General features: G+C 37.1%; 2 protein-coding genes and 1 long non-coding RNA gene across 4 annotated transcripts; 1 reads left to right on the top strand and 2 right to left on the bottom strand.

Moving 5' to 3' along the window:
- Positions 1-252: 252 nt before the first annotated feature.
- LOC136706085 (eukaryotic translation initiation factor 5-like) lies at positions 253-6,159 on the bottom strand. Of its 2 annotated transcripts, none has more exons than XM_066680009.1 (12): positions 5,950-6,159; positions 5,396-5,548; positions 4,105-4,384; positions 3,886-3,967; positions 3,318-3,490; positions 3,035-3,146; positions 2,739-2,860; positions 2,355-2,519; positions 1,960-2,121; positions 1,449-1,613; positions 1,200-1,340; positions 253-661 (listed from the first exon to the last, which is right to left on the bottom strand). In XM_066680009.1, exons 3-12 carry the CDS (start codon positions 4,174-4,176, stop codon positions 566-568), a joined length of 1,290 nt encoding a protein of 429 aa, XP_066536106.1. In that variant the 5' UTR covers positions 4,177-4,384; positions 5,396-5,548; positions 5,950-6,159; the 3' UTR covers positions 253-565. The 2 variants fall into 2 exon arrangements, with proteins under 2 accessions (XP_066536106.1, XP_066536107.1); XM_066680010.1 differs by lacking the exon at positions 5,950-6,159 and adding an exon at positions 5,645-5,852.
- A 2,818-nt stretch (positions 6,160-8,977) lies between these two features.
- LOC136705130 (uncharacterized) lies at positions 8,978-11,889 on the top strand. Its single transcript, XR_010804014.1, has 4 exons — positions 8,978-9,043; positions 10,614-10,706; positions 10,843-10,939; positions 11,661-11,889. It is a non-coding gene; the product is annotated as an uncharacterized lncRNA (long non-coding RNA).
- A 1,750-nt stretch (positions 11,890-13,639) lies between these two features.
- On the bottom strand, positions 13,640-18,441 carry LOC136706008 (tumor necrosis factor alpha-induced protein 2-like). The gene is made up of 12 exons (XM_066679880.1): positions 18,276-18,441; positions 17,767-17,979; positions 16,925-17,585; positions 16,710-16,821; positions 16,498-16,602; positions 16,294-16,388; positions 16,084-16,176; positions 15,875-16,001; positions 15,554-15,679; positions 15,288-15,443; positions 14,224-14,345; positions 13,640-14,123 (listed from the first exon to the last, which is right to left on the bottom strand). The coding sequence occupies exons 2-12, from the start codon at positions 17,963-17,965 to the stop codon at positions 13,952-13,954; spliced, it is 1,968 nt and encodes a 655-aa protein (XP_066535977.1). The 5' UTR covers positions 17,966-17,979; positions 18,276-18,441; the 3' UTR covers positions 13,640-13,951.
- Between the last annotated feature and the right edge of the window lie 1,784 nt (positions 18,442-20,225).

Below are 20,225 nucleotides of genomic sequence, written 5' to 3'. Positions count from 1 at the left end.
TTTGGCATGTATGAATCAGTATAGGCCTTTCTTTGGACAAAAAGACAATAACAAAAAAATAAAAAATAAAAATAAAGACCAACCGTGGCATACAGGAACATCATACCAGACCTACCTTTTGGAGATAATCTATGTAATACTCATTATATATCCTCCATTTCTGCTTTCAAATGAAAGGACACTTCACAATACACTCTATTGACATGATATTATAATGAAAGGGGGTAAAATAAATAAAAACCCAGTGCAAGTGAAAAGTAATCTTTATTCAACAAGAGAATTTAAAACAAATCAGAAAACTCAAAATGTACAGTTTAAGTCCATGAAGTCAAACAATTCAATATAATTCTCAAAACAGAGCTTACACATTACATTAGTTCAGCAGCAAAACAATGAAATCAAGCTGTTAAAATCATGCCTTAGATTACACTAGTGGAAAGAAGACAGAACAGAAGAGAGAGAAAGCTCATCTGGAGTCAATTATGATCGCTTATCAATGAAAAGGAACTGGGGACCTTTTTTCTAAATCCTTTTTTATTTTATTTTATTAGTATTATTTATTTTTTTAAATGGCATCAATGTCAAGGTCATCCTCCTCCTCATTTTTTTCTGGCTGAACAGTCTCCACTTTCAGCTCACGGGCAGAGGAAGAGTACACAACCTGGAAGGCAGAATGCTATGTCAGCAGAGCTAAAGTCAACCTCAAATTTAAGAAAATTGTTACAAAGATTAATTAGGTTTAGAGATTAATTTATGCTGCCATCTTAATACATAATATTTACAAAATCAATTTTAAAAGTAGGGGCATTTTGTGAATAACATCTCTAACCACATCAGATTTCCATATTTCTGACCATCTAAGAGCTTGGGCCCAGGAGATGTTTACTGAGTTTCTGCATTAAATTGAAGTATGGATTTCTCATTGCATTAATCTTGGCAATGGGAGACTTAAGTTAAAAATACAGCCCTGGTAACACGTACATATTTATTTCACCCCTGTCACGAAGTCTTTGTTGCAGGCATTAAATTAAAAATAAATTTGATTAGCCAAACCACTGAAAGTATTTTCTAAAAATGCTAAGTAAATTAAGATATTAAGAAGACTCATGTTTTTACTGCATTTTACAAAGTGCCCAAACTTGTTCAGAAATAGGGGTTGTTCCCTGTCTTAAATTAAATAATGGTTTAAACTGATGTACCTCAACATTCTCATCATCTTCCTCCTCTTCTTCTTCACTGCCCTCACTTTCCTCTTCTGCCTCCTTCAGCCATTTGACAAAAGGAGCTGCCTTGGCATGGATCTCCTTTGCCAACTCCTTAGAGACATATTTCTTAGATACCTAAGAGGAAAAACAAACATTACTCCTTCAAAAGCATATAACAATAACAAATGGCAACAGCTGTTGTCACAAGTTATTGTCGTGTTTTTCTTACATATACATATGTACCTTTTCAGCCCAGGTGAGGATGACATCCTCATCTAGGAGGTCAGCATCATACAGGTCCTTGAGTATGACTGGAACTCTCGGTAGGAGCTGAGCCTGATGCAGCTTCACAACACACTCAAAGCCACCCAGGAGATATTTCTGAGCCTTTTTATCATTATGGCAGAACTGTGCAAGAGACAGAAATAAGGAAGAAAGATAATGAGCAATTTAGATCATTACACTTTCTAATATTTAACCTACACAAAAATAAATCTCATTGACCACTTTTTTACTAGTTAAATTTCAACATATATTTGTATCAAGACTATATAAACTTGTTAAATTTTTTTAATTCCATAGGTGATCGAATTCAAGTAAAATAATCTGTAGAGCATAGTGATGTCCTGAAAAAATCTGATGAATAAATTTGCATTGTTTTGAACAAGCCAAAATATACAACATAGTATTAAATAAATGGAGAATATTAGAATAGCTTTGAGAGGCTCTACAAATATAGCTTGTAGAAACTTACACGCAGAAAGTGGCGTTTGTATTTTTTGATCTGGTCTCTAATGTTCTCATTGAAGAGCAGTTCGCTAAGGATAAGCGGCCCCATGGCCCTCACGTCTAGTCTTTCTGCTTCTGCCAGAATCTCTTTATCTGCAGAGTCTAGAGCTCCACTCTCTTTCTTTTGCTATAAAAGACAGAAAAATTACTTTTTCACTTTTAAATAAATTTGAAAGGAAATACATTGTATCCCACTGTCACGGCTGTACACGAGACATTAATCCATTAATGAGACAATAATGAATACGAATTTAAGGTTAAAAAAAGAAAATTTACACCTAATGTCAAATTTCATCTGAATACTGTTTACATGTCCTCTAGACATCCTGACATCCAAAGATCCAAACAGTTGTAACATACTTTCACAAAGTTATAAAATATGTTGACTCTCTCCTCCAAGGTCTTCTCCAGGTCCTCACTCAGAGTCAGGTTCTTAGCATGGTCACTGATCTCCTCCATCCGCCGACGCTGGGCCTCCTCAGTGGTCTCCTCTGCCCAGTCCTCATCATCATCATCATCTCCATGCTAAGCAGGAAAAAAACCCACATAATTTAAAACCCAAGTATAGAAAGAACAAGAGAATAACAAAAGTAGTAACTTTCTAACCATGACTGATTGATTCAAGTGCTAGATCTCAAAAGACTACTAGAGCACAGGCAGTTTTATGGCAAAATGTTCAAATAAATATGAAATTAAGAATGAAAACGAAAATCCCAAGCACACATCCATCTACCAAATGCTCACCACAGCATCCGGCGCATCAATTTCATTATGGTTCCCAGATTCACCGCTGCCTGATCCATTTTCCTTGTCTTTTTTTCGGTTCTTCTTTTCTTTCTCTTTTTTCACAGACCCACTGTCACTCTCTGTTCCAAAAATGGAAGACCAAATTATAGTACACCACACAAAACAGAAAAGTCCTTTTTTTTACTAAAAGGTATATTAGAAAACCAGAGTGCTTTCTCGAACATCAACAAAAGGCACATACACTAGATGTACCAAAAATATTTTTCATTAAATAATTAGAAGAGGTAACTCACCTGGTGGATTTTTAAGGATGAATGTGCAGAGTTTGTGGCGGGTATCTAGCATGCCCCGGTACCCACAGGCTTTACAAGAATTTCCAATGGTTTGTTTCTTTGGATTAACATGCTGAAACAAACCAAAATTTTATAACAAGGTAACCAAAAATCTTACAAGTGCACCTTTTTAGCAGCTTTAGGGAAAATGATTCAAGTACATCTACTTATTCCTTCAACTAACAAGGTTTCATTATTTTGGGCCTATCCCTAATTAGGCAAACCATTAGACCTTAGAACTTACTATGTCTGTCTCAGGATTGTCACACTCAGGGCAAAGCACAAACTTGCGAATAAATCCATCTAGCATGTCCTGTAGTTTGTTGGCCTCATGGGAGCCATTCACGATGTAGCGGTCGTTCTTTGTGTCAAACTGGGTCTGTGCCCCCAGCTCACAGCCAAAAAACTTGGTTGGATCTAAAATGCAGGGAGAAAGAATCTGTAAGACTGTAGGTAGGGGTAAAATCAACCCATACATCATTCAGAAAATCTTTTATTTAGTTGCAAAAGTAGGCCTTCTTATGCCCATGAAAATATGGCTGTGAGGACATACACAAACATTAATATATATTAGTTTCTGATATGAATATAGCACTGTATGCAATAGCTCTAAATGCTGGAAATCTGTAAACCAAGTCCCCATATTTACACAATGTGCATTGTACATTGTGTCATATTGCTTGCATTTACATATATGCATATGTCTTAATATATTAAGTACTGTCAATCCATCTTGAACAGGTTTCACTACAAGAATAGCATAATTGGTCCTGACTATAGATACATTTTTGGATTTTGATGTTCTCACTTACATGTCGGAGGCCTATTCAGTGCCTTTGCAACATCAACCATGTTGACAATGACTGTCTTAATTCCATTTCCTTTGCCTTCCACCTGTTAGATAATTATGAAATGAATCATGAGGGAGTTTGGGGAAAAATTAATGCATACATATTTACAAGTTTCTTTAAAATGTTTTATGAGGAGAAAGTTAACTCAGTATGTAACTTAACAGTTTCAAGTTCAAGTACCTTTGCAATCAGACGGGGCATCTTGTAGCGGTAGAACTGGTCCGACACATTGCGATTGACGTTGACAGACATCCTGAGTGGCTTGAAGCACTATCAGCAATATAAAAAGATTTTGGATAGGGATTTTTGGGTATCTTCTGTCTGGAGAAGAATGGATGACATAAACGACTGCAAGCGTGCTTGGTCTCTGACATGAAAAAGATTTTGCCACAGTGGCTGCAAGCTCCTTGCTTGTGTTCTAGGTTTACACCACTCGCGTTCCAACAGCTGCGCAACAGCTCTAAAAATAAAAAATAAATAAATAAAAAGACAAAAAAAGGGGGGGTTAAAGAGACAAAAATGAATCATTAAATGGGAAGGACCTCACAACATACCCCTCTCTGAATAAAAATGAGATGTCATCAACATTATTGCAGTAATATTTGCCACCGACTTCTGCAAATTCTATATACTGCATCTGAATAATTGTATCACGTAAAACATACGTGCTGTTAGAATGGTATCTAAACTGAACAAAATTTCTTCGTCTACTTATTGCATCTGATGGATTTGGTATAAAAAGACACATGACAACGTTTGTAAAATGAAACACAGTATTCAGTAATATCTCTGTTCTGATAAAGGCTTCAAGGATATGCACCTATCTTTTCACTGGGTTTATCAGTGGTCCACTTCTTATCAAATAGTCAATATATCTTGCCAACACAGGCCATCTTTAATGAGTTTAATGTAACCGACTTTATTCACCATGGCCTTTAGACATCAATTTAAGTATGTAGTAGCAAAGAAAGAAAACGCCATGAGTCATAAATAACCCAATTAATACAAATCTATTTAAAGATTTTGTAAAAACTTGAATACTCCTGCAAACTAAGCAGTTCTAGCTCTGGTCTGTCCCCACCAATACTTTACCCAAGTTTTGGAGTCTATATCCACAGTGATCATTTTTTTGTATTGCAATATGACTCGAACGGCCAGAAAGCAAATGAGTGACCATATCATCAAAGAGCAAACTAATCAATAAAAAGGGGAGAGAAGCCTGCCGATCATTTTTTTTCCCGAGGTGGTGCAGAGTGCGTCACGGCTAATGCTAACGGAGCAGAGCAGGACGCCATTTTAACAGATACTTCATTCACACCCTCAGAGCGGGGGGAATCATAAATCCAAGAGAAAATCACAGACTGTATAATAACGTGACTCCAACTTGATGGCAATTAACAGCAAGTACAGTTTGTCTCTGCACAGTAACCAAGTATGCTTAAATAACGCCGAGAAACCAAAATCAACTCACCGTTTCCGTAAAATAAAGACATAAACACAACGCTAGTCGTCCAAAGGCGCAGTGAAGGCGGGGGTCGAGATGACTGGAGCTGTTGGGATTCAAGAAAATAACGACACAAACGTATAGATAGGAGAGGTGGAGTCCAGCGACGAGATCAAACACCTAGAATAGAAATAATAAAAAAAATATAATCGCTGTATAGGTAAAAAGAAAAAAATGACCCAGTACGCCAAACTCCAGAAACAATCAACTTCGTACCTCTTCACTGAACAAGAGGCTGGCGTTACATTTTTCGTTCCACCTTAAATTTTTGCAGCGTTCAACATCCAGGCTCCTCCAACTACTGCACAATTTAAGGTGGAAAGCAACACCAAGAAGCGCACGTCAGCCTCGTGTTACGCTAAAGTTAGCACGTTAGCATTAAAATGCGCGGAAACTGCTCTTAGACGTTTCCACAAACACTGCAAATCAACAAACTGATACAAAGTAGAATAGTGAACGCAGATTGAAGTTTTACAAAATATTTCGGTATCAATTCTTACTCAGATCACCCATTGCCTTACCTTTTCCAGAACCTTCTCTCTCCGACGCAATGGCAGACTAAAGTCGTCACCAACAAACACAACTTCGCAGAGAAAATATCAATCGCCCTCCACCGCCACACATTGGACAAGCTCGCTTTGCAGCGGCCAGAACTGAACCAGGATTGGTTGGTTCATCCGGTGTCAATCGCGCCAGTATCGTCTGAATATGACTTCGTGTAATTTCATTTAGCACCTACGCGGCTAGTTAACTAATGTAGTGGCCTCTTTATGGCAATTTTATCTTGGGGCATTAGGAATCGAAATTCACTTAAACATGGCAAAATTCAATTTTAAAATCAGACTCGTAAAAGTTGCCATTTCTATCCAAAATAAATGGGTCTCCCAGTTTAGGTTTTGTTGTTTATTTATTTGTGAATTGATAAATTTGCTAAATTTATTTTACAGGTTTTACCCTAAATTGGACTCGTATCCTAAACAAAGGACGGTGTAATGATATTATATTTTGGTTCAGTCATAGAATGTTTCCCATTTGAGAAATTGGAAGTTCTCGAGCTTATCCACATATTTCACAAAATTATGTATCCGTTCGAGGCAGTCATTTTAAAATTGAAATTAAAATAGATGTTTAATCATTTATTTTCAATCTACAATTAATAACAGCTTTTTGAAGTTACTTTAAAAATCAGTATCTAATAATACTAAACAAAAATTAAAAACATGAGAAATATCTGAAAATATCATCATCATCATATGATGTTCAGGGTTGCGTCTCTGTACTGAGCAACTAAGTGCTCCCAGACCAGGTAGAAAATATAGACTATAAATATAGGTCTACCATGAGGCCTCCTCCCAGTTGGTTAGGTGTCATACACTTTGAGCAGGAGGCATCCTTATGAGAATCCCTGGCTGTACTCTTCTCACTGTGAAGGAGCAATGCTCTTCTCAGTTTGAAGAGCCCCTCATCCGACCACTGAATGTGTCTAACAATCATTCAGAGAAAACTTATTTTAACCACTTGTATCTAAAATCTCATTCTTTTGATTATTACCCAAAGCTCATGATTAGATGAGATTGAACAGTTGAGAGCTTTGCTTTATAGCAAAGGTCCCTCTTTTTTCAAACACTGCACCTAACCTGGGGTTGATCTCACTATCCCTCTTTCCTGAACAAGACACCAAGATTAACACTGCAGATCTCAATGAACAAGTCTGATTTGATGCCAAGAATCTGCATTTGGAAATCAAGTCACTCACTGTTACTGATTTTGGTTCATTTATTCTCTTGGATTTTGAGACTTTCCTTTCACATTTCTTAATTTTATCCCTACCCCTTATTTTCGAGTGTTGTCCTACCTCTTGGAACCAAGGAACAGGGTGCCATGGTTAAAGTATTCGCCTACGAAACAGGATGTCTCTTCAAGTGTCTGATACATCATCAGAACAGAAGAAATAGTGTGCGTGTTGAGGGGAGGGGGTTACTGTTTTAGTTGTTCGTTATTTACAATGAGATCTGAAGTGAAAGCAACTTATCAGTCTAAGAGGTCTAAAAGACAGTCTAATCAATTGCCATATTCAACTTATGTCCAGTACAATTGTAATTTAATAGCTTATTTAGCAATTAATAACTTACAACAGTTGTGGAACAAGTAGTATCGCACTCATACAGCTCCAGTGACCTGTGGTTGTGGGTTTGAGCCCCACTTTGGTTTCCTCCCACAGTTCAAAAACACATGTTGGTAGGTGGATTGGCGACTCATGTCCATAGGTGGGAATGTGAGAAGTAATTCTGTCCTTATACACCAATTGTGGTGTATTCAGTACTGCAGTGACTGACATGCTTGTGATGGGTTAATGTACTGCTGGAGTTTTTAAACATTGTCCACCCTCAGTCAACCCTGCTGGGCACATCTACCTTGTTGATGTAAAGTCAGAGACAGTAGCTCATCTGTTGCTGCACTGTTTGTGTTGTCATCTACCAGTCCTTCATTAGTGGAAACAGTCACTGGCTGGTTACTTTTAGTGGCAGAATATCCTCAGTCCAGCAGTGACACTGAGGACTTTGAAAATTCTGATCCAATTGTACCAGCATAGGTGTAAGTTCATTCATTGTCTGAAACCACTTCTCCAATTCAGAGTCACAGTGGATCCAGAGCCTACCCGGAATCATTTGAGTCACCAATCCACCTACCATCATGTTTTTTTGGGAGGAAACCCACAGACACAGGGAGAACAAACCAAACTCCTCACAAACAGTCACCCGGAGCAGGACTCGAACCCACAACCTCCAGGTCCCTGGAGCTGTGTGTCACAAAGCAGGGTGTAGGGGTAATCAAGGAGCAAGAAATGGGAACAGAGGTAAATGCAGGAGACTAATAACCACAGCAGAACAAGACAAAGGGATAAACACACAGACTACTAAACACACGAAGCAAGACTATTAAACACACTGAACAAAAACAATACAAAACCTTGAAACACAAAAACTGAACATGAAGCAAGGGGCTAAACAAGGATCAGACAAACCACACTGAACAGACTAAGGGCCTAAGCACTAAACAAAAAAGTAACACACAAGCTAGACACAGAGGAAAAACACTAACAAGGCTAAACATAGAAGGTGAACAAGGCTAAGAGTAGAATATTATACAACAGTGAAACAGAAACATCAAACCAAGCAAGGTACTAAACTAGGAACAAACAACCAATACAGGACAGAACATGGGGCTAGAGACTAAATAGAGAAGCTAGACACTATGCAAGGTTAAACACTAAACAAGACTAATACAGAACAAAGGAGCTAAATACAGGCTAAACACAGAGAAGCTAAACACTAAACAAGAACTAAACAGACCAGGCTAAACACTTAACAGAGAGTGTAAACACAAACACTTTAACCATAGCCCCAAAACACCTCAAGCATCACTATAACCCACAACCAGGAACCACTAACAAGGTCTATATCAAGACAACACAAACAAGAAACACCTGGGGACTGATTAGGAACTGACTAGAAACACAAGGGAAGGGTATCACATGACCTGGGAACAAGCAGGAAGCAGACATGACATGGGGAGCACAAACAAGAAACAATACAAGTCAGAATGCAAAACTAGGTACGTTACACTGTGTGACTTGGGAGCTGTTCAGGTCTTTAAATAAACTGAGATTGTTCTATTTTAACAGGTCTGCATAGTTTTTATTTGGGAAGATACACAACTTCCAAAACAGTTAAAGTTGGGGAAATTTATATGGGAAAGAAAAGAGAAAGCCTTGCATCATAGGGAAATTACAGCACAGGTGGTTTTATTTACATAAAGTAGGTGGATCATTGCTACTTCTGTATTACCTCTGTGGGAAGGCCAGACAAACATGGAATGAAAGAGGGAATGATTTGTGTGGTTCTGGGACATCTGCTGAGTCTGTAATTTTTCTTTAATTATAACCAATCCTTACAGATTAGATATAAATTGAAACAACAAATATAGTAATATGCTCTGGAAAAAAAAAACAGAAAATGTGAAATGTTTTGAAGAGGAAAAGCTGGACAAAATATGAAACCAGCACAAACCCTTTGTTGTGCAGGACCTCACAGATCAGTGAACCTAAGATTTCTCTTCATTAATTTGTAAATTCATGATCAAATTGTTACACTCATAATTAAGAAAAATATTTATTCAGTTAAGGATGTAAAATTCAAGATGGATGTGATCAGATGATCAAATGTTTGACTTAGTTCTTCTGCATGAAAAATCACAAATTCATTAGATTTTGAAGATTAGCATTATGTCTTAGATGACAGTCACAAACAAAAGTCCACTTGTATCAAACAGGAGATCCCAGAACACAAAGTTGTTGATGCCTAAATAGTACAGATGGATCTGGAGCTTGCCCTGAGAAACACACTCAGGACCATGATGTTCTTTTAGGAGATTTAAGGTCCCAAGATATAGCAAAAACTGTTGAGCATGTCAGACAACGGGCGAAACTCAATGGGATCATGTCAGAGGTAAAAGAAAGAAACTACTCGTAAAACTGGTTGAAAGAGTATCTCAAGATAGTAGAAATGTCTGTAGACAAACACTTTCCCAAACTGCCACCAGAGGGACCCAGAGAATCTCAGTTAGAGGCAAGCTTGAATGTAGTTTGTTGGGCTTGGTTCCTCTGCTAGTGAATTCAGGACTACTGAGCTATGTGGTAGAGAGCTATAACTGCTGTTTTGGACATATTAATGGACAGATATTCAACAGTGAGAGAGACAATAATCCTACAGTGGGTCGAAGAGACATATTTCAACAGGCATCAAATGAATAACTTGTCTAATATGCTGTTAACATGCATTGTCTTATATACTGAAGCTACCTGTTGTTTCTGTAATATTAAAATAATACACTGTCATTATCATGATTTGAAAGTTCACGTTATGTACATTATATAAATATTTTAAATGAAAGGACAATGGTCTAAAATAACATTATATTACAATAATGAATAATTCTGAAAAGACATCAAAATTTGTTAAATTCTCTTTTAGTACTGGCTTAAAAGGATGCCACAAGACATACAGTTGTGTTCTCAGAGTATCTGTTCCTCTGCTGCTGACTGATTGGTTTGTATGTACAAAGTTTATTTGTACATACGTTTATATTAGGTATGTTTCTGTTATTCTCTTTCCCTCTCTGAAAGTGTGGGAATGCTGCTATTCAGGGGACTAAAATAATCAGCCAACCCTGATGAATGCTGTCCAAAGACTTTGCTGTGAGGAACTAATGTGCAGAGGTAATTATTTATTTAAAAATATATTTCATAAACCAAATATGCAGAAATAATTTAACCAGAATAATCCATCTTGTGTTTGATACAGTGACAGTAATTTTATATTTCATAATGTGAAATTATTACTGCATCATGCTAGGATTGTGAATGCTGAGAAAATACAACTGGAGGCCCAGAAATCCAGTGACACATTCACTTAAACTGTTCAGGATTATTAACACATGTAAACACCTTAGGTGAGTTTGAAAAACAAATTGAAGTGTATTATGCATAAAATATAAATTTATATACATAAATGTGCCTGGTATGTCTGTTACTGAGTGTAAGTCTTATTGTCTGTGGAGTCTCCACATATCGTTTCTGAGTCCTTGGGAATGGAATGTTGAGTACAAAATAGCCTACTTGATGTCAGAGGTCCCCCAGCCCTATCTCTGCCATTACATACAGAAAAGAGGTTTTTAACAAAAACCAGATGCTTTACCTTATTTAAACTAAACCAACCACTATATAAACAAGGAGTTTGAGCTGAATGAGAGAGACAAATTGGCACTCTCTACAGGTTGTTTTGAGCTTGATAAGACATACATCAAAGTCAGTGACAAAGATAAAATGTCCCTATTAGTTATGTGTTTAACTGATTTTCTTATTGGTTTATTTTGTCCCATTCTCCCAAGGAAGTGTGAAAAATACATTGGACCTTTAATGATATATAGATATGAGATGTTAGGAGCCGATTCTCTGCCTAGAAAAATCCCTGTCACCTAAAAACACATCTTTCTTATGATTTTGTAAACATGTATGCTTTTGCTCTTGTTTTTAAAGAAGTGTATAAGTTTTAACCTTAACAGTAAGATATATTTTACAAGAAAACAAACTGTTATGAATTTGAAGAGTAAACTGTGACTGTAAGCTTGTAAAAAAGGTTCATTTTTCTTTCTTTATTCAATCTTGCTTCAGGTCTTACGCTACCAGCATTATGAATTCAAACAATAAAACAGACACACAGACTAAGGAACTGGAGCAGTTGTTGAGCATTGGTGAACAAAACAATCTACACAGCATCAGCTAAATCTAAAATCCCTTTTAGAACAGAAGGATGTATGTACAATAAAATGTCTGCCTGAAAACAATTCAGAAGCATAATGTACAGATCAGGTTTGTTACTGTAAAAAATTTCTTGGCATGTTATGACAGTCCATTTATTAAAATATACATTTAATTTGATCATGGTAACTGGGGCCCTGTTGTTACTCCAGGTAACAGGAATGCTAATAAAATATAGCAGTTTTTTAATTATGCATATAGTCCTCAATTAAAATTTTTAAGGAGATTAAGTGCAATTGCATTGTAATTTCCTGACATGTTCTGGTTTTATCAAAAATTTGTTTAATTTTTTTTTATTTAAGACAACCAACATTAGTTCTTTAAGCCATTTAAAACATCATCTTGATTTCTAACTGAAAAATGCTGTTTGCTGAATTTAAGAATAATTATACACCTCAAACTTGCTGTGTAGCAAGGTAATGGGATTGTTCCTCTGTTAGAGGATTCAGGACTGCTGAGCCAGGGGGTAGAGAGTTATAACTGCTGCCTATTTGCTTTGCTGGACATATTGATTGACAGAACAGAGCAAAAAAATGTTATTTGTTTAATGCAAGAATAATTATAACAACATAGTGCTAGTCTAAGTGCTCATTGTTACAGACTGTTCTTGCACTTATACTGCACTTAACCCCTTTCTTTCTAGGTATGAGCACCGACTAGATTTTCCTTCTAGGTTTGAGCACTGACAAGATTGTATTGTGTATTGCACTTACTATGTTTTGTTATTTCTAGGTATCAGAACTGGCCCTTGTTCTGGCAAGCGTCTGAGCTCAGAGGGAGTTTGGACCCTAACCTATTTGTACTAGCTAGAATACACATTCTGTCTGAACACTAGGCACTGGATAAGAGCGTCTGCTAAATGCTGTAAATGTAAATGCTAGAGCATTTGAAAGGAAAAATATATATTTACTGTACCAAATCATAAAATGACCAGGATGTGTCATCAAAGATTAAGGAAACTTGCAAAGTTGAAGCACTGGTGTCTCTGACAGCAGTGATACAGCCAGTATATTCTCTCAGGAGTGCCAAAGCGGAACTCAGCTTGTATTTTAGCATATGATCAAGCCCTGTCTAATACCTAGTATCATTTTCACACCCTGGGTTGTGTGGTATGAAATTCAATAGGAGACAAAACAGCATGCTGTTACCGTGGAAGCAAGCAATCAAACAGAAATATTTTCATGACATGACATGGAGTGAAAAAAAGAGCTGATTATTTATCTGAAAATGGTAATGGGTTAGAGCACAGCAAGATTACAAGACAGGTACAGAGCTGGCTCATTTTCTCCTAAACAGGGCCCAGCTTCCCAAATACATCTTTGTGTTAATGTCATCTTAAAAGAGAGATTCACACTACCACATCCACATTACCACATTCAAGTTCCCTGTAATGTAATTTGTAGTAATGTACTTGTGTGGAATCTCTCATTTCAGATATCACCTACAAAAGTTTATTAACAGTAATATAAATCCACATTAAATAGTCATTTTGACTGGTTTCGAAAACCAGAACACCTGGAGGCATAGGGAGAGCACACTAAGCTCACACATAGTGAGCCGAGGATGGAATCCTGGACTCCAGGGCCCTGGAACCTTTTGGCAACTACACCACCTATAGTGCCACTGTGCTGCCCATAGTTGAATCAGGTAAATCTCAAAACATAAACCCACCCATTAACATTTTACAAAGCAGGACTGCTCAGTGAACTGAAAAAAAAAAAGAAAACCCCACATGTGAACTGTCATGATTTTAGGGATATGTGGCACGGGTTACCTTTGGCTCAGCAAGCCAACTGTCAGGCAAAAATTCAGTTTTGTGAAATCAACTTGAATGCAGGATTATTTCAGGGATTTTGTTTTAACTGCGCAAAAAGTAATGTTGAAAGAAAGCTTCATTTGCTACACAGAAGTAAAACTTAAAGAACGGAATTTATTTGTAAATATTTATATATAGACCCCTCCAGGGTGTGTTCCTGCCTTGCGCCCAGTGATTCTGGATAGGCTCCGGACACACCGCGACCCTGAACTGGATAAGCGGTTACAGATAGTGAATTAATGAATATTCCTATATACAAATAATTTAAAATACATTAATATATATATAAATAATATTTACAATAATGCAACAAGTTTGTTAAAGAGACTTATTTCACAAGAACTTTAGAAAAGAAATTACTGCATAAGTAAAGTGGATCCTGGATCTGATAATTGTTTTCTGATGGCTCTCTGAAGTCAGAGAAAGCCTTACTGATATTTTTGAGGTCTTGAGAAGAGAGGTCAGCTTTGAGGTACAGCCAGGCACAGACATGAGCTTTACTGTAAAGGCCAAATATCAAATTAGTCAGGTACACAGGTGTAAAGGTTATATGTGATATAAATATGTTCAAAAATCAGAAATATTTAAAAAGAGGTGTACCTGAAATCAGGGTAACTTCTGGATAGAGTTATTAGCTGTAGTTCAATACAGTGTGGGTCTTTTAGTGTCAGCAGCTCAGCCAGTTTAGGCAGAATATCTTTAAGGTCATCCAGATTTGACCCCTGTCCATGAAATTCAATTAAATGGAATGAAATGATAAACACGTCATATAACCCCAAGTAATTTAAACAATTGTCTGCAATTGTATGCAATGTAAAGAACAACTGATCATATTGCACAAATACAAACACATAAATATTACACATACAAACACATAAATATTACACACACACAATATTTGGACACCTCTTCTCATTCAGTGGTTTCTCATTAAAACTTTTTAATATAATATCATAATCATACACAAGATAAGATATTGGCATAAGATAAAATATCTTATGCCAATACATTAGAGCTTCACATAGGGCCCACCACACTCTCTTCCTTCTTGCAGCCACTTAATTTCAATTGTTCCAATCCTACAGCTACACCCTAAGTTTGCTGTGGCTGTTTATGATCCGATCAACAACCAGCTACCCTTAACTTCTACTGTTACTCATTGAGCCCATCACGAGTACCCAAATCACTCACTGCATCACTAGCTCTTCACAGGGGTCATCAGGTAGACACCTCCCCTATTCAGTGTTTTGCTGAATTAAGCCCATGACACCTCCAGAATGTATATGGAATTCTGTACTAAACAGTGGTAAAAGTGTTAAACAAACCAGAATATATTTTATACTTTAGTTTCTTCAAAGTAGCCACCCTTTGCTTTGATGGTAGCTTTGCACACACTTGGCTTCTCTCAATCGGCTTCATGAGGTCATCACCTGGAATTATTTCCAATGAACAGCTGTGGCCTTGTCAAGAGTTCATTTGTAGAAGTGTTTGAGACCATAACTTGGGTTGTGCTGAGGTAGGACTGGAACACTGTTCTATACAGTGAATAGCCCTATTCCATCAATGACTAATGAGGAGACATGTCCAAACATTTGACTGGTACAATATATAAACACAAAATGATGTTTTTAATTTTTTAATATTTAAATAGTCTCAAGACTTACAGCTGCCATAAAGAGGTTGTGTATTTCCTGGTTGTTGTCACAGAGTGCTTTAGCTGCTTGTTGTTGTTCTTTTTCATTCCTAAGTCTGAGCTTCTTCTTCATAACTGTCTTCACATACTCTGCCAACACTTCTTTGTGAAGATGACTGAGAAGCTCCTGTTAATCAACAAAATTATCAGTTAAATTCAGACTTCTCCAGTCCATCTATTGTGTAAGCAGAATCCAGAATGGACATTTATTCTATTATATATCTACGCACACCTTACCTCACGGCATGATATTTCCAAGTTCATGTGTTTCTGAATGTGAGTTTTCACACATTCAAGTAGCTCCTTACACACATTTCCATCTGAGTTAAGCCACTCTTGCGTACCCAGTGGTGCATACTTCCCCTGTGAAATGCAAAAACTATGTCACTGGCTGAATTCATGTGAAAAACAACTTTTCTTAGCCACTTTAGAATGAGTAGGAGAATAAACAAATTTATAGATAAATAAAAATTTTAATAATATGACAGAAGCAACCAGAAGATTAGTTAATAATAACAATCACAACAACAACAACAACATGCGCTGCAGTTGAAATACCTTCAGATCTTTCAGTATAGTCTTGGTGAAATAGCCATGGCAAATCTCTCTTATGCTGGCTATTAAACACACACAATCACTCTTGATATGTTCAGGAAACAGTTCTTCTTCCTTCATTATATATTCCCTAAAGAAATAATAATTCAAGCCTTACACAAGGATTAAAATTATGATTTCATAGTGTAATACATACAGTTACTGATGCTTACCTGAGTTGTCTAATACAGTGAAGGCTGGCCTTTAATACCCCATCCGGGTTTTTCTGATTATACTCAGAAATTTTCTTAAGGAAATCCTGGTAACTGGAATGGGAAAAAATAAGTTTTCTAAATGGTCTCTTTAAGATTTAAAGTATAAATGGAGTATAAACTAAATTTTTTAAAAAAATTTGAAAGCAAGCTTAAGAAACTGAAACTCACTTTCTGAGGAAATCTTTCATTTGGCTTGTGATCTTCTGAGACTTTGTGTGAGAGCCCAACAATTCGTGTGCTGACTTTAGAGCATTGTTAACAAACTACAAGAGAAAGAAATGAAGTCTTGGATAATCAGAATATCACACATTTGCTTTAAACTTATCATGAATCATCCATTCACACTATATTTGGCAGTATATTCAGTAATACCTGAATCACGTCAATGGCCAGAGTGCTGAAGTAGCATCCATCCCTTAGTTCTGGGTCAGCTTCCTCACGTCTTAACATTTTTTCAAAGCATGTCCTCAGCTCAGTCTAAGAACATAATATTTCATAATAAATTCGGAATCAAATTAATTTTCTATATAAAAACAACTAATATTCCAGCCTTAAAATAGACATTGATTTAATATATGAGATACCTCTATATGAGTCAAAAACTGCTCCACCAGTGGCTCAAGCATATTTTCAGGTAGCAGTGCTTCAAGCTGTTCATATTTGATAACCCCAGCAAGCTCCTCACCATTCAGAATTCTACAAAAATGCATAGCATGGTTTAATATTCAGATATGGAATATAAGGTTGTGCTTCACTAAAATGTGTTATAAAATGCTAGAGCATTAATTCTCTGCCTTACCTTTGATAAAATATGTTCACACACTGCAGCACTTGTAAGCAGTCCTCATCAGCTAATCCATAGTCTGCAATTTCCCTAAGCATGCCACTAAACTCTTGATGGTATAATTTTGCATACTGTCGGCACACGTTCTCTCCTGGGTAGCACTGCTTTACATACTTTGCCACATGTAGCAGGTCCACCTTAAGTTGTTTAGCTTTGCTTGTGATCTCCTTTTGAACTGAAGATTTAAGGTTAATGTCTGAGTCGAGTTTTGCCTCTTCCATTCGCTGTTTAACCATATTCTGAAGTCGAGAATCATGCAGGTCTCTGCAGCATCGTGGCCTCCACTGTGGTCGCTCTTTTTCCAAATATCCTTCCCATCTTCTGTCCTGCTCCTCCTCTTTTTGAATGACTATGACTGCTTGTCTCAGCGCCTCTATCTCTGCTTCTGTCTGAACTTGGAATGAATTGTCCACTGTTGACCACACCTGCTCAAACAGGTCTTCAAAGTCTTTTTTCAGATTTTCCTCATCATCCTCTTCTTCTTCCACTAATTTTCTGTTGAATCCCACTCTGTTTTCTTTCACTGAAAACAGACGCTCCTCACGGTTTATCAGCTGCTTCCCAGCTGCTGCAAAATGCTGCTCTTTTAAGTTCTGCTTAAAAGTCAGTGAAATCTCTGAAATGTATAGAAACAAAGATTGCCTTTAGACACAAAGGACATAGCAGTTAAGCTAGCACAAAGCTATATTCAATGCAAAAACAATAAATTTAATTACTAACTTATATTTATTCAATCTATCACCATCTTAACTGAATGGGAATTTGTAGCCTATGTGTAATAAAGCAATTTTATTTACCTGCAGACTTGATGTCAGGCTGGATGTCAAACTGGATATCACTCTGGATGTTGGTCTGGATGTCATGCTGATTGCCTTGCTGGATGTTCTCCTGAATGTCAATCGGCTGGACATGCAAGGTCTTTTTGACAAATGGAAAGGTAATTTTTGGAATTTTTTTAAATTTGTATTTAGAACATGAGGAGGCTTTGTCTTTCATGGTGATTCAAATACCTTTAGGGCAGAGAGAAAGAAATAAGAATGATAATAGCGGAACTCAAACCCACCACCTCCAGGTCCCTGGAGCTGTGTGACTGCGACACTACCTGCTTCACCACAGTGCCGCCCTTATTTTTAGTCATTTAAAAATATTAAAATATTATAAATAATTTACAAGTATAAACAAAAAGAATAATGACTTGTAATTGTAAAAATATAGTTGATCCAAACTTGCAAAAGATTTTGAAATAGTAATACAAGCACGGAAACCTATACACTTAAAGCTGTGAACTTGAGAGGATGGTACTTACCGCCTGTCTTTTCTGAACGCTCTCCTCATTCCTCTTTCCCACTTTTATACCTCCATGTTTCCTCCTTGCACTAAAGGAACATTGGTCGGAGGAGGGAAATACCTTTCAGAAGTAAAGCGAAATGTTTTTCCTTTGGAAATTTTATCATTCGTCACGGTTTTCACCGATTTCAGCCCGCCCTCTTGTGCTGGGGTTGGTTAGTAACTCTGACTCTCAGAACGCCTGCTTCTAGGTCTGGTCATCGTTGGAACTATTATCCAATCACAGTGCAGGAGGGCGGGCCTTGTCTTAAACTGCTGAGATTTAATTATTAAAACGCATTGCTTTACATGATGTTGATTCTAAATGGGAATATTAAATTAATTATTAAATAATTCTTTAATAATTATCAAATTAACCGTGTTGTTATTACACCAGGCTCTACACAGAAAAGAAGTAAAATGTGAGGTGCAGTGCTAAAGCCCTGTCTTGTTTTCACACACGTTAATTAGTCGTCATGTGACTGCGGATCAGAGACGGATACAGATTTTGGTTTCCGTACATTGGCTAAGACCCACTAAAGTGTGGGGTTACAGCATCTTGTTGTGCAGAACTTTCATAAAACTGTAAGTTTAATGTGAAATTGAATTCACTGCTACATATAAATATTTGCCACATTACTTTGTATGAATGCCACATATGCCCCCTTTATACTTATGTATAATTAAAGATGAGGCCAAGGAAGGCTTAATTTCTCAGCGGTAAAGAATTCCTCCATTTGTAGGACCCCTCAAATCTGGATGAAGAATACAATTTTTATTTCTGGGAAACTGAAGGGAGGATGGAATGTGCATAGCTGAATGAGACCATTTTTTTATTCCAATGATTGTAATAATACACAGGATCAAAATATCTGATGCCAGTACATCAGAGCTTCACATAGGGTGAAGCCTACAACCATTAAGGTTACCCTGGGCATATATGATCTGATGAGTAAACAGCTACACCTAACAACTTTGAAATAGTGTCCTATGCCTAGCCACTAAGTTTGCTGTGGCAGTTTATGATCTGACCTGCAACAAGCTATACCTAACTGCTAAGGTTATCCATGCTTGAAACACTCATTACACAGCTAGCTCTTCACAGGGATCATCAGGTAGGCACCCCCCTATACCTCCGCAAGTCTAGTGTGTCCCCACTCCAAAAGCTAGGTTTATGTATACTCTTATGCACAGATAAATACTGGCGTCCCTGGTGACTAAGGCCATTTCAAGCCCCACTGGCACTGTTAATGCATACTCAGTGTCACCAGTTCTTTTTGAGCTTGATACATCCCTAACTAACACAATAGCACAGCACGGCAGCCCACTCACCTGCCCTGTCCCTTAAACACCACACACCTCAGCCATTCCATATTTGTTATGCATTTCCACATCTACCAGGTAGGCTCTAGACCCACCATGACCCTGAACTGGGATACGCTGTTACAGACAATGAATGAATGAATGAATGAATGATTAATTTTAGTATACTATGTCTGTCCTGTGTGTAATTATTTTTTACCTACATCTACCAGCAATTTCCAATTCAGTGCCTCATCCCATTTACCAATGTTCCCCCTCTTGCACAAAACTAACCATTTTACTACTACCACCTCTTAGCAACACATTAAGCTCTAGGTGATTACTTTTGAATAAGAATGCTAAACTCTTAAGCATCTGATTGTCTCCATGTATCTTGACCCTGCTACAAATTAACCTTAAATGCTGATAAAATATGCTTCAGTGTGACAACTCCCGCACATAATCTACAATTAGAAGTAAGAGAATATGTCTCTGTAACAGGTACATCTTTCAAATATAAATTATTTTTAACAGTTTTAAAATTTAATTATTTAAATGTTGCTTTCTATCAACATGTAGCAGCATCTGTTCCATTTAACAGTAACTTATTGTTTGAATATGGAATGGA

The sequence above is a fragment of the Hoplias malabaricus genome, chromosome 8 (assembly GCF_029633855.1).
Source record: "Hoplias malabaricus isolate fHopMal1 chromosome 8, fHopMal1.hap1, whole genome shotgun sequence".
Lineage (NCBI taxonomy): Eukaryota > Metazoa > Chordata > Actinopteri > Characiformes > Erythrinidae > Hoplias > Hoplias malabaricus.
This window is presented reverse-complemented; position numbering and strand designations above follow the sequence as displayed.